This window comes from Sebastes fasciatus, chromosome 16 (genome assembly GCF_043250625.1).
Source record: "Sebastes fasciatus isolate fSebFas1 chromosome 16, fSebFas1.pri, whole genome shotgun sequence".
Lineage (NCBI taxonomy): Eukaryota > Metazoa > Chordata > Actinopteri > Perciformes > Sebastidae > Sebastes > Sebastes fasciatus.
The window spans coordinates 14,202,219-14,217,644 of NC_133810.1; the positions used below are offsets into that span (position 1 = coordinate 14,202,219).

Below are 15,426 nucleotides of genomic sequence, written 5' to 3' on the forward strand. Positions count from 1 at the left end.
CGCTGCGCGTCTCCGCTCACCTCGACGTGCGCGCCGCCGATATCCGAATCGCGACCGTTAGCTGTGTGTCCGGCTGAACGCTGCGCTGCGGTGAGGAGGTACCAAAGAGGAGAACGATCTGACCGAGAGACCGGCTGCCGGCTGATGCGAGAAAAGTCACAATACCACATCAAAAACAAGCTGTCCCGTCGTGTGTTTGGACCAGTCAAGGAGATATGAGAATGAGCATTTGTCAGAGGGTAAGTTAGTGGTTTTAACACGCCTCTACATGTATGTTTTGTCACTTAACAATACTTGTTATTTTTGACGACTGCGCTTTCACCGTTCCGATCTCAAAATGGCGGAGAGGCCGAAAGCTAAGCTAAGCTAAGTGGCAACATTCACAAAAGCATCGATTTAACTGACTCGAACGTCAAGATTAATGTAGCTGTGGTATTATTGAACTGTGCTGTCATCTTAAAACCAGTTGGGCGCTTATCAGTCAACGCGTGATTTGTATGGAGACACTTGTTGTGAACATTTGGCTAAACGTTAGCGACGTCTATTTATGGGAGTTCTTTGGGGGATGATGAGCAAGGCCTATGGAAGAAGGCTAAGAAACGCGTCATATATGTAGGGGCTACCGCGCATGCGCAGTAGAATCTGGTCTGAAATTGAGCCAATCAAAACGCAGGACTGCAGCTTCAGTCACACTGCGCATGCGTTACACCCCACACCACTAAGACCCTTTCCCTATCCTCCTTCCATAGGCCTTGGTGGATGAGCTAACGTGGTAGGTTAGCCGGCTAAGCTAACTTAGGTTGCTGTCAGCTTGCTGCCATATTTTTCTACCGCCCCGGTGCAAACATCCTGATGTTGCTAGAAAAATGCATTAATGCTTTAATTTGAAACCTTCTTATATAGTGTGAATAACACAGTGTTGTCTTGTACTTGGGGAATAACAGCTAATGGCTCCTATAATGGGTAAACTTGGGTTACATATCACATTTAACTGTTATTTTATTTTCAGCAAAGGGACTATGTAGCTGAGCTGTTTGTTGGCGTAGACCAACGCCCTTTGTGTGTGTGTTTTGGTCTGGTGGCAGTGTGGTAGTGTACATCTAGTCTGCTCAGACTGACAGCTCCAGTTATAACAGTCTACGTTGTCGTGCTAAGCTAACGTTAGCTGGAAAGGGCGTTGCTGTGCTGAGCCATTGCTGCAACTTTGCCCTTGTGGCCATCGAAGCTTGGAAAGACGTCACTCGAGCCAGATTTTGAACTGAGCACTGTTCTCTAAAATATTAAAGCAGTCTTTAGCCAATTTGGGGTTATTTTCCACATATAATGCAAGTTCCCTAAAGACAATATACTCTGAGGAATCCCAATCAGGATGGAGACTAAAAGAAGGATCAGGAAATCTGATAATCAACAAGGCTGTACAGATTTCATTTGAGATGTACGTTACTGTCTCATGAGCTGAATTTCACTACCCAATTGATGCCTTCTTCAGTAGCTGCTATGGCATAGCATTAAATGTAAGGGCCTATGCCTGTAGAGTAGGTTATGAAGTACTCCAGTATCATAAGGTTTTTGAACTGAGAACTGCTCTCTAAAATATTAAAGCAGTCTTGGGTTGTTTTCACATATAATGCAAGTTCCCCTAAAGACAATATACTAAGGTCTGAGGAATCCCAATCAGGGTGGAGACTAAAAAAAGGATCAGGAAATCTGATAATCAACAAGGCTGTACAGATTTCACTTGAGATGTACGTAACTGTCTCATGAGCTGAACTTCACTACCTAATTGACGCCTTAGTAATTCTTCAGTAGCTGCTGTGGGCATAGCATTAAATGTAAGGGCCTATGCCTGTAGAGTAGGTTATGAAAGTACTCCAGTATCATAAGGTTTTACCTATTACATGTTTTAAATTCAAGTAGGTGATAAGGTGTTTTTGAATATATATTTTAATTCTGCTAAATTTCATCCTGTAGGCCCTATCCCCACTTATTGATTTTGTCCTTGGTATGAGAAGAATTACACTTATTAAAGTACAATACTTATTAATTAAGTGGAAAATCAAAGATTATTGGTATTATGTTTTGATCTATTTCTATTGTTTTGATAATCCGTCAAAATGTTTAGATACTCTGTCACTGTCTTGTAGGGGTGAGAGAAAAAAATGAATTTTTAATTATTTTTTTTTAATCGATTTTTTTAATGTCAGAATCAATATATTTGCTTCATTTGAGTCTATGCGGAGGTAGAAGGAAGTTACTGTTATTGTTGTAGTCTGAATAACTTGACGTCATATCCGTTCCGTATCCGTCAACCAAAACAAACAGCAGTGAGCCGAAACAAGAAAGTAGAAAACGGCGGAGGGTCCGCGTGGATATAACCTGCAACTTCAAATTTGAAATTCAAAGCCTACGCATACAGTAAAGTATGGAAACACTGTGGGCTTCACACATTGCCAGGAAAAGCAGAGCTAGACTTCATGGCTAAAGCTGCATGCTAACTGATGGACAGGAAATGTTATCGTATTGCAGTAAGGTGCGGTCAAGCCAGCCACCACTCTCATCTCCGTGGTCCAATCAGCCGACACTACAACTGCAGAGCACCCATATACTGACATTTATGTTAAATACAGTCAAACGGCCCCGATGGAGCTGACCATGGATGTATAAAGAGAACAGAGCTGACATGACGATGGTTTTGGCGAAGTTAGCGGAAGTATACACGTGTGATTACGTCCGTTTTTCCAAATAATGTGTTAACAAAGGGAACTGTATAAACAAAATACATATATGGAAATAACATTGATTGGATTTTATTCACCAGAAGTATCAAACACCACATTTCTCTTATAAATAAATAAAAAATACCCTTAATTTGTGAGAGAAATTTCTTTATATTTCTTTGATTTTTGGTTTGCAGGAAAATATGTAATCAATAATGCCTGACAATTAGTGATATATTTGACTTCAGAACATCTCTGACTACATATATGCTGAAAATCAAACATTTTTACTGTATTAATTTAGATATTTTCAAAAGTAAAAGTCCCTAGAAGTGTATGATTCAACTTTTTCCCATGGACTAGTGTTAAAAAAAGTGAACAAAAATCATAATAATTCGCAATAAATCGCAATATCGAATCGAAAACTTAAAAATCGCAATATATATCGAATTGGCACCCAAGTATCGTGATAGTTTCGAATCAGGCGATAGGTGTATCGTCCTAGGCCTACTGTCTTGTCATATTTAAATATTGGACTGTTGACGTTGATAACACATGCAGTATGTTTTAGATAAAGGTTGAGTAACGTTTGAACTGTGTGTTTTAATTGTAGGGCAGTAGACTTACATTACTGTGAATCCTGCTATAATCAAACATTGCCTTGTGGTTCAGTTTGTGCCAGCAGGGACTTGTTTGGCTTGAAGGTCACCAGTAAGGAGGGGCATTGTACAACAGCATGACACAAACAGAGCATGATGACTGAAAGCTGGATATGCGACCAGAATTAATGCCTGTGGCTGGTTTCATTGCCTTTTGGGTTTGTTAGATTGACATTAATTCTCTCTGCTTTTTTGGTAATCACTCCTGCTTTTAAAAATAACATTGAAATTGCTAGGGCTGTCCGGCATGCCATTTTTTGGGCTTCGAAGCTTCGGTGAGAAATAGTCGAAGCTTCACGGAGCAGTGCGGTGCAGCATCCTGACCATGTCAGTGACGCTGCCGCGCTACTGTACACACACATCTACACATACCAAACAGCGATATCCATCTGAGAATAACTAATAATAATTCATTTTGAATAAGAATAATGAATAATGATGTGGGATTATTCCTTATTTCATGGTCTGTTTTGGATTTATACATTTATTATTTCTGTAATATTATTTATTCTTACATACTTGTATATGAAAAATGTAAAACGAAGCATTCGAATAGTGATTTGGATGTCGAATGCCGTGGCAACAGTCGAAGCTTTGAAGCATTCGGGTCAGCCCTAGAAATTGTAAACAATTATGTTATTCATTAAGGCAGGATTGACTTGAGATTTGATTTTCATAAAAGCGAGTCAGGACATGTTTACCTCCTGACTATATGTAAAAATGGTTTCCCCACCCAAGGGGCTAAAACTATTATTTAAATTATCAATGTATATGGCATTAAGTGCCCATAGAACAATTATTTGATTGACAGAAAATAAATCAACAGTTTTAAGTAATCAATTGTTTAATTATCAAGCGAGAATGACAACCATTCTCTGGTTCCAGCTTCTCCAGTGTGAGAATTTGCTGCTTTTTCTGTTTATACAGTGTCTATTGAATATCTTTGGGTTTTGGATTGTTACTGGGACAAAACAACCTTGGGCTTTAGGAAAGTGTGATGGATATATTTCAATATTTTCTGACATTTTATAGACTAATCGATTAATTGAAAGTTTATATAATTTCTAGTTGTTGTTGACAAAGTGTCCATCTTATACCATAGCCCAAAGAGATGTTGTACCACTTGCTTCATGTTACTAATCGTCAAAACACCCAAATACAGTTTATAAGGATATGTAACTCAGGAAGGAAGTCTTGAGCCCATCATGATCAAAAATCCCGATGGAGAGCCCGGTAGATGGAGTCAAATTGTCCTCATGTCATAAAAGGATCACACCATTACACTTAGTAAATATATTTTTACATAGATTTAGAGAATGCTTCATTTATAGCAGGATAGAAAATGTTGTTCATTTGGAGAAGAGAGGTAAAGTCTGTGTCACATCACAGCTGGACATGGCTCAAATTTTGATTGCTCTGAGAAAGACAAATGACATAAACTGATATCATAGTCGGATATTGTAGCTCAATGGAAGCTTAATCAGGTCATTCATTCACTTTTTTACATTTCACTGTTTAAACCAAGAAGTTATGGTCTGGTAACATTTGGTAGTTCTTGAGAGAGCAAAGAGGCATTTAAGTTATTATGTCTGTGTTGTGATTATGAGTGGATGCTGAGAGATGGAAGGCTGCTCCATCTCCCAGTGAAGTCCTAATTTTCTTCAGTGGCAGATAAATTAAATGTGGTCGTCATGCTGCCTATGCACTTAGTGGCCTCCACATGGACACGTGTACCTGACATGTACACCTGTCCCTGATCCAGATCGGAGTCCTTAACTATCTGCTTTGACCGGTCTTATTATTTACCTAAATGTTGATTGAATATCTATATTCTCTCCCTGCCACTAGACCATCATTTTATAGAGGGTCTATTTTGGAGACACTTGTCAGGCATTTATGAACATATTTTAGCCCATTAAAAACTTAACACAGGATCAATATCCGTGATGTTGTCAAAAGGCACCTCTTGTGATAGAGAGGTGAAAGTTGTGACTTTGTTCTGAAATAATAAAGCTTATCTAGAGGTTGAAGTCCTAAGGAAAAATATTTGTTTATTTATCACCAGGAAATGACCACAGGCGGTGTCCACACATGAACAGATGCATAATTTGTATTATAACATTGCAAACCTTTTGTTTTTTGTCTTCCTTTGGTAGAATCTGTATGCAAATACATTCAAATCATCAATCGTTTTAAGAGAAATGGAGTGTTTAGATATTCGCACAGGCTGTAACAAATCCCTTCTACATATTGATAAGCCTGATACATAGACAGGACCTTGAACCCTTCCTCTTGATTTATGACTCTGATCATGTTCTCACTGTGTAGCACTAACCCTAGATAACTGTACATTTGCCTCTCAAAGCGATACTGAAAGACTCATGCAAGAGTTAAATACTTTTTGCTGACTGAAACCAGGTCTCATACTATCACGTGTTTATTTGTGTTCCTTTAAAACATTTCTCTCGGATGCAGATGCTCATTTCTCTCAGATACAGTCTCAGGCAGGTGCATAAGCTACAGACATTGTCTTTGTTACGTAATAGTTTGGAGGTTGGTCTGTTTGGTCAAATGGCTATTTTTGAACCGCACTGAGTTTGCTGTTCAACTAAAATCATTAGCTCGGCCCTGTCAGCTCAGAGCGCTCATCTTGTTTGCAGGCAGGAAAGAAGAGTTCTTTCTAGGACACTTCAGACGCATCCCTAGGTATATGTTTTGTTTTCTGCTGCGGGTGCCATGCTTTCACTGCAGCGAAATGCTCAAAAGCTCATCTATAAAATACAGATGTTTGCAACAAAAAGTCTGAATGTTATGACCAGTTTCCAATTGAGCATCATTCAATTGTATATTGTCTTGAAGGAGTCTTTTGTGTTTAGAAGCAGCAACGGACGGTGAAACAGACAATAATGATACACCAGACAATAATGTAGCTGAGGACGGCTTGTTGTCAAGGTCCTCTCTCTGTGTCGGGGGTTAATCCTGTTAGCCACCGTCCCGTCCCTTCTTTACATTGCACTGTCAGCTGTATGGAGGACTTGTGGTCTCTATCACTTAGAAACACGCACACACACACACCCGCACACACACGCACACACATACACTCTAGGTTGTCTGGTCTAGCTGCTAAGCAGCTTAGTGCTATTGTGGCCCCAGGTGCCAGCAGTTGAAGCTCAGGAAGTCTTCTTAGCTTCAGAATCACTGAATGGTGTGTTTTGATTTGTCAGCATGTGCTGTTGATCTGTGCTCTTCTATTGGGATGGTCACATTGACAATTAACATATACCGTAGATCTGTGACAGAGCAGCAAGACCGCTCCTGTCTATATCTTTAACTCACACACTCACTTATGTCAGTTTTTTTTTACCATTGCTAAGCAAATGTACACAGTATGATAACCGGCAACTTTATACCAGGGTATACCTTTATACCGATATACCGTTACAACCCTATAGTCCAGTCTTAAGTTGTACAATACATATTTTTTCTCAATAAATTTGGACATTGATGGAACATAGTAAAGTTTGTGGCAACAATGAAGGGTCTGAAGATATATGTATCAATGCATAAAAAAACGGGGTACAACAATGAGCCCCGAAGATTCTGTTTTTAATAATTTCTTGAGTATATATATTTTAAATGACTTGTCTTGTAACCTAGTTATACGGGTAGCTGTCAACCAATTGTACTCAATAATTTCTCTTTCAATCCTAGAATATATATATATATATGCTTTTCTTTTACTGGCCATCAGTTATTTTTTACCCATTTCTTTTTCCCTTCTCTCTTCATCAGGTGATGGGCACGTCTGATTAGCGAGTAAGATTTGGGCCAGTGAACACTCGTGGAGCCTTGTCCCGACAGTTGACTGACAGCAGCACCTCCAGTTCACCTCCCTCTGCGTGGCACTCTGTTCGCCACCTCCGAGTCTCTGAAGGAAGAACACCGCTGAGGGATTTGACACCACACCGCCACACACGTTTCCCAGCCAGACACCCCCAGAACATCACCTCGCCCTCGCCTCCCCCGAGAGGGAGAGAACAGCAGCCACCATGGTGCTGTCACAGAGACAAAGAGATGAACTGTGAGTGCCTGGATGTAAATGTGTGTGTGCAGGTTTCATTACACGTGCAAACAAGAACAGACATGTAGACGAACACGCATGAAGTGCACGTACATGTAGGCTTTTTAGCAATACCTCGAAGTGTGACCACAGGATGTATGTCACATGATTTCCTCTCTTAATAGAAAGCAGTGGAATATGTTTAGCTGTTTGGGCTAAGTCATCCGGAAGAGGTTAATGCAGATGTTGTTAGGAAGTGCATATTCCTTTACAAGAATGTGTAATCCTTGAGGAAATGTGAATAGATGTGAGCTTCAAGGTGCTTCATTTGATAGCTGCTTAGTGAATATTTCATAACCCGCATGACAGGGGCAAAGAAGTGAGGGGGATGGTGGAGGAACTTATGTGAGCAGCTCTGTGCCTGGCTGATCATACGGTATGCACCCCAATCCAGACAGCACAAAACAGCAGATATTTTATTTTATCATCATGGTTTAACTGTTATTGGCCAAGCAAATCTGGATTGTTTATGTTCTGATGAGTTTAAAAAAAAAGGATTTGATTGGGATAATTTAGGGGAAATCCTTCTGCCAGTGATGGCCTAGTGTTCAAACAGGCCGTTGAATCAGGGTTACAATTATCAGTCGTTCAAAGTGGCCCTGAAGCTGCAGCCTAAATTTAGCACCGTTACTCATGAAATATTCACCCTTCATCTCATAAAAGAGCTGTCCCACTCATTTATATAACTGTGTGTGTGTGTATTTGTGTGTGAGTCTATACCAAAGTTGTGTTTCCATGTGCTTGTGGTTGCCCTGTCCTTGCGTTGTCCATAATCAGTGTTCTGTCTTTGTGGCAAGTCTCTGGTTTCCATAGCAGCACAAAACACAGTTTCCCAGTGATTCGGTCTTTATATTTTGTTTTCTTCACTGGAGGATTGTGGCACTTACTCAGATTTGCTGACATTTAAGGTGGAACTGTGGAACTTGAATCCCACTGCTCCCATCTGTTAGACAGGGTGTGGTCTCCTCTCTTTTTAAGGAGGAACCAGCATTTCTAATATTTAATAAATGACAACCTCACTTTTTGGCATGTAATTCATTTAGCACAATTTTATGCATAATCTAAATGAAACTGCACCGATACCGGCAACCAGTATAATATGCTACAATTTCCTAAAAAACAATGTATAAATTGAAACAAAAATAATCCCTCTGAAGCTTCACTTATGCCCCACTAGAAGTCTGTGATGTGTCTGTTTCTGCAGAGACCCTGCAGCTCTCTGCCTGTATTTTCTTTTTTCCTCTTATTTGATTTACTTGGGACGCTTCTGGGCGTCTGTAAACAGCCTTTGGGGCCCCATGTGGGGGTGTATCCCCCAGTCAATAACAGCGGGCCGGGTGTGCAGCCCGTTCAGGTGGTCAAATACTGCCGCTTCGTCACTCCCCTCGGCTTGTGATACCAAGGCATAAGCATTATTGATGGCCACAAGTGCCCCTTTAGATGCTTTACGGCCGTATTTGACGAATGAGAACGGGTTTGTTACATCGCTGTGAGTTCCCCCGCTCCTCTGTCTCTCCTCTGCTGTGTGCTGCTATCGGTGTGTCAGCTTGGCCAAGTCACACACACACCAGGCAGAGAGGACAGCTCGCCTTTCGGCTGCAAAATCCCTGCAGGGTTGTGTGGAGGTGTTTGGAGTTAGTTGTGTGTTTATTTGTGTTTTAGAACGTAACCGCTGTGAAACAATAAAAAAATAACGTTTTATTTCTCTACACTGCTTTGTTCCCACTTACACCACTCTCTTTCCGTTCGATCTATAGCTCGCTCGACCACCGCTGCTCTCTCTCTCCCTCTCGCTAGTTGAGCTGAGGAGGAGTGGCCAACTTTGAATGCGGTGTTTACAAACACCGACCAACAATTGTTGCATATTATACCTTTTAAGATTAGCATCTGAGGATCAAATCTGTGATTGATAAGTTAACACCTGAAATCAATCTTATTTTATTCCACTTTTTCACAGAAACCGGGCTATAGCCGACTATCTCCGTTCCAATGGATACGAGGAGGCCTATTCCACCTTCAAGAAAGAGGCAGAGATAGATATGGTAAGGAGAGACGGGTGCACAAAAATGACGAAACAAATTTTTACTAAGAAGAATGTGGATCCCTTTCTCAGTGCCTTGTCTTTTCTCCATTCACAGAATGAAGAGGTAGATAAAAAGTATGCAGGGCTTTTGGAAAAGAAATGGACTTCAGTCATCAGATTACAGAAGAAGGTAAGGAATATTTGCAGTAGCTCATAGTGTATTTGAAATTTCCCTGAGATGTTTGATAAAATGCTATACACCTACCTAGAAAAATGTAAATACAACAATAACTTTATTTCAGCTTTTTAGAAATCTAAACTACCAGATGCACAGCATGATAATATAAAATTGTTGCCCGTCTTCTGACTCCTCTTCTCCTTGACTCGCCGTTCTGCCTCAGGTGATGGAGTTGGAGTCGAAGCTGAATGAGGCGAAGGAGGAGATGACACATGGAGGAGGACCTGTGGGTCAGAAGAGAGACCCCAAGGAGTGGATCCCCCGTCCACCAGAGAGATACGCCCTGAGCGGGCACCGCGCTCCGGTCACACGTGTCATATTCCACCCTGTCTTCTCTGTCATGGTCACAGCCTCCGAGGATGCTACCATCAAGGTGTGTGTGTGTGTGTGTTTAGAAACAGGGTCTACACACTAGGCTGCAAGTTTATAAGGTACAGCTGGCTAAATCTGATCTGATTCAATCCAGTACAACATGCCATAAATCTTCACTTTATGAATCTTTTCATATTCAGTTTTTGTTGAAACTGTTTGTCTACAGGGGGATGACAAAGTATTAAAGACACCATTCAATCTATTTTAATATAATCCGCATCAATACACCCTCCAGACTGATCAATGCTTTAGACACAGTGTCAACGAACACTGGGGTTTATTGTGGGGCTGTTATATTAGATTGTGTTGCCCTTAGCTTGGTACACCAAGCAGTACAACTGGCAACCCCTTAACAAATGGGTCAAAGTACACTGGGAGAAATTATTGCATAATAATGTGATAGCATAACATTGATAATTTAGAAAGAGCACGATCTTGACCTACTTTAATAGTGCCCTAAAAAGAGTTATTTTATATCAATCACTGTCAAGAAGTGACAGCATTATCACACCGATGTATTATGCATCAAGAGGTCCCATGTGTACTCGCTGGAACTCCTCTTCTTATGTTCACACAATGTAATATCTTTGAGATGTTGTTTCTAAGGAGAACACTGCTTTGAAAATGTGTCTCCAGCGTGAATATTAAAGTGATGGCTGCATGCAGCAGCATTTATAAGCAAAATCAGTGAGCGTTTCAGCTCACCACAACATAGCCTCTGCAACTCTGACCCTTCAGATCAAAGCTGTACTGCAGATCTGAGCCTGTTCTCCCTTTTTATCCTCACTGCTTCTGCTTCAACACGCTTTTCACCCCCCTGCCTCCTCCCTTTATCCTCCTCCTCCTCCCTCCCTCCCTCCCTGCTTCCCTTCCTTCCTCTCTGTTTCTTTTTTCTGCTTTGTCACTGCTCATCTATGTGGAGATGGGCTGATGCTCGTGTTGTTAGAGGCAACACTCCCAGAGCACAGCACCTTGGGAAACATGCAAATCTGTTTCTCTTTCAACTCGGCCTTCTTTCCTTTTCAGGCTCTTTATTGATAAAATAAACAGTGTCAGCAGATTGTTTAATTTATATTACGGGATTGTAGCTGAAAGGATATTCTCAGCTATTTAAACTGACCTACATGTCTTTAATGTCAAAACACATAACATGCACCACCTACATGTCTTTAATGTCAAAACACATTATCTAACAACCTGCACCCCATCCTGCCTGTTGAATGCTGCAAAAGAGCATTTGTCATTTGATTTTACAGCCACGAAAACTTGACCCATCACTGACTTCCCGTGACTCGACATGGGACTTGACATTCAATTATGTCAATATAGCAGTTTTCTCTGTTAGGCCACTTAATTAAAATGACCAAAATCAGCACTATCATAGTCATATGTAATTTTTGGTAAGATATTCATCTCTGTTTGATAATTGAGTCACACTGAGTGACTGACTATTGCTGTCTGTGTCTGTGATTTTAGGTGTGGGACTATGAGGCGGGGGACTTTGAGCGAACCCTGAAGGGCCACACAGACTCTGTGCAGGACATCTCCTTTGACCAGACGGGAAAGCTGCTGGCTTCATGTTCAGCTGACATGAGCATCAAACTTTGGGACTTTCAGGGGTTTGAGTGCATCCGAACAATGCATGGTAAGAGAGATTTACAGAAACAACAATGCTTACAGTACAGGAGCACTTGTAAAAGTGGTGTAGCTAATACACAGACACAACTTTTGCTATATGTAATCTAATTTAGAAATATTACGATTTCTTAACAACTCAATTGAAATGTTTGATACGGTGTAGTTATGCAAAATTCTTTTTTTTACAAATGGACCCAGCAAATTATTGTAATTGGGTTCCCGCACATTGTAGTTTCACTTCACTAAAGATAAACTTTGGTCACATCTGGCTTGGTGGTTTAAGTATTAAGATGAACTTTGAACATTTACACAACTAAACTCTTGACTGTGTCGTCCAGGCCACGATCACAACGTGTCGTCTGTAGCCATCATGCCAAATGGTGACCACATAGTGTCTGCCTCCAGAGACAAGACCATCAAGATGTGGGAGGTAGCCACTGGGTGAGTATTACAACTCTCACTATCACAAGCTCTTATATACTGACTTAGATTGACATCATTTTTCTTTTCTTTTTTCCCCCATATTTTCCATCTTCCTTCCCATGCTCTTAATTTTATCCCTGATGATATTGCATTAAGCTGCTCTTTCATAATCTAACTTGAAATATTTCCATCCACAGGTACTGTGTGAAGACATTTGCAGGCCACAGGGAGTGGGTGAGGATGGTGCGTCCCAACCAGGACGGCTCGTTGATTGCCAGCTGCTCCAACGACCAGACGGTGCGTGTCTGGGTGGTCGCCTCGAAGGAGTGCAAAGCTGAGTTGCGGGAGCATGAACACGTGGTAGAGTGTATCGCCTGGGCCCCTGACAGTGCTCACCCCACCATCCTGGAGGCCACAGGCTCGGAGGTATGTACAGCTGCCGCAGGATCTGACATTTACCTACAGAGGATGTTTGTGTATGTTTGGTTCGGCTGGAGGGTTTCCCACAGTTGTTTATAGCATGTGCATTGAAGTAATGACTGCCTCATAAGACATTAATGCACCTTTATTGAATATAACTGAAACATAACAGAAGAAGCACTATTTCAGTGAAGCCAGTGAGGCTTTTTTGAAGACGGTCGTCTAACTAGTAATTGAGTTTATCACAAAAGATTAGATTCCGTCAAGGTCTTTCAGCATGTTACAGCAACTGGTCAGGTTTTCACATCACATGTTTGCTTGCTTTACGGTTATTAAAACACAACGTGACAAAGTTGGAAAGTTTGGAGGCAAACTGATCAGTCTGTCACAAACAGTTGGGGATGTGTGAAGAAGAACTCGTCACACTTATATTTATCTTATCTTGTGAGCTTTTTAAAAACATGGTATTTACATATCTGCATTTATGTTTATAGCCTAGTCTACAGACAGGCTAGCGGCCCTGTGAGGCTGTACTTGGGCACAACGGTGCTATGAGCTAAATGCTAACATCAGCATGCTAATATGCTCACTATGACAATGCAAACATGCTATTCAGCAGGTATAATGTTTACCATCTTCACAATCTTTGTTTAATGTGTTGAGCATGCTAACATTTGCTAATCATCAGTAAATACAAAGTACAGCTGAGGCTGATGTGACTATCCATTTCATGTAAGTAATTAGTCATAAAGCAAAGTATTGGACAGATTAAGATTTGAACCTGATGTTGGTGCTCCATGAAAAGTCAGGGAATTCATCTGGACTGACTGACGTTGCCATCCATAGAGAGCCATCCCTGGAGCCAATGCTGAAAGTGACCTCTTCATACCTAAGAAGCATCTTTTTGATGACAAACTGTTGTATTGTCTTTCATGTAGCCAGTCACTGTTTCTTACATCTTCCGTGTGTCTCTGTTGTGCAGAGCAAGAAGAGTGGGAAGCCTGGCCCCTTCCTTCTCTCCGGATCCAGAGATAAAACGATTAAGATGTGGGACGTCAGCATTGGCATTTGCCTTATGACTCTGGTGAGTCTAAGCGATGATTTCTACGACCTTCTCTGTGTTGCAGTTCATGAATGAGGGGAGTGGTGGGTAATCAGTCTTGTCTCTCTTCAGGTGGGACATGACAACTGGGTGCGTGGGGTATTGGTTCATCCTGGAGGAAGATTCATAGTGAGCTGTGCCGATGACAAAACCATTAGGATCTGGGACTACAAGAACAAACGCTGCATGAAGACCCTGTGTGCCCATGAACACTTTGTTACCTCTCTGGGTAAGACACAGCGATCAATGGGATTAATAACAATATCCTGCACTGAACCTGTAAAGATACAGAACCTAAACCCAAGCTGAAAATGCTCACTTTGTACGTCAGATTCAACTTATTTCAGCCTTGTGGTTTACATTATTGAGCAGCGTACCTGAACAAATGTTTACCTCTCTTGCAGATTTCCACAAGACTGCTCCCTACGTGGTGACAGGCAGCGTCGATCAGACAGTCAAAGTCTGGGAGTGCCGCTGAGACTCTCTCCATCTCTTGCCCTGTCCTGCCCCCTTCCCCAACTCCAAAAGCAGCCCCACCCTATCCCACCTCTCTCCTGCACCTCAGCCCTCTTCCTTTTGTCCCGACACCCAGCCCAGACCCTCACCTCTCGCACTCCAAACCATAGTTGACCATGGCGCTTTACCTTCTCCCCGTCCGCTCCCCTCTCCTCCCCTACATCGGTCCAGCCCTATTAAGATGACTATTGTCCTTTTATGTAAATTATTCTGGATGTAGGGTACGCTTAATAAATGTCACGCAATCTCTGACACATAAACACACTCAAAAGATAAGAAGTATTCCTTGCATGGTGAATCAAACAAAAAAAAAAAATTGTATACTGTTAAATTTGCCGAATTTGCATACTGTTGTCATGACTTCCTGTCAGGTCAAAGGGTAAATATCCTTGTGTGCTGGCGCAGGTGGATTCCAGTTAACTGACAGTGCACGAAAACCAATGGCACCCCTTGTTGCGGGTGTTTTAGTTTTGTTTCACTCCATGCTTCCATTGTTGTGGTCTGTCACTGCGTGGATGGCGATAGAGAAGGTGTGAGGAAAGTAAAGCATAAAAAGAAGGAGAATGAGCGGAAGCTGTCCAGGAGAAGATGATAACAAGTCGATGAAGAAATTAAGCAGGATGCAGCTCCCTAGTTGAATCACACGAGGTTCTGTGGGTGAGTGTACATGTGTGTATACATTGTGCGATTGTGTGCGTGTGTTTGTATATTATGACAGGAGAATCTCTCCGCCGTCTCTGCTCTGATGCTCAGAGGAGAGAGAGGAGGCAAAGCTTCTCACCCACTGTGTTCATTCATACTACTTCATCTCTTTTAACAAACTTGCTTTCTAGTAGACACTCACAGGACCTTAACGATCCCTACGCTGCTGAGAGCACAGGCACACGCCCCACAGCAAAAGTGTGTTTTACAGAGGAAAAAAAGTCTGCTCACCTTTTTATGAGGTTTGTGTGTGTGTGTGTATGTCGCCCCAGAGAATCGCCCAGTGCCCTCTTGCTCGCTATCTCTGCCTTGTTAACCCATTGAGGGCCCCCTCACACGGGATTTTCATTCTGCTTTCTGTGGTCTCACTGCTCTCTTTACACACACACATACACATACACTCACAAATGCACATACACGCACAGTAAAAGTTGTGTATCAATATATCTGGATGTCATTGTTTGCAACATAATGAAATAAAATTCTGTAAATATAA

At 41.6% G+C, this 15,426-nt stretch overlaps 1 protein-coding gene across 1 annotated transcript; it reads left to right on the forward strand.

Annotated features, from left to right (window-relative positions):
- The first annotated feature begins 25 nt into the window (after positions 1-25).
- LOC141753339 (lissencephaly-1 homolog A-like) lies at positions 26-15,426 on the forward strand. The gene is made up of 11 exons (XM_074611905.1): positions 26-239; positions 7,169-7,457; positions 9,454-9,538; positions 9,635-9,709; positions 9,921-10,130; positions 11,606-11,774; positions 12,106-12,208; positions 12,388-12,616; positions 13,593-13,694; positions 13,785-13,941; positions 14,117-15,426. The coding sequence occupies exons 2-11, from the start codon at positions 7,426-7,428 to the stop codon at positions 14,188-14,190; spliced, it is 1,236 nt and encodes a 411-aa protein (XP_074468006.1). The 5' UTR covers positions 26-239; positions 7,169-7,425; the 3' UTR covers positions 14,191-15,426.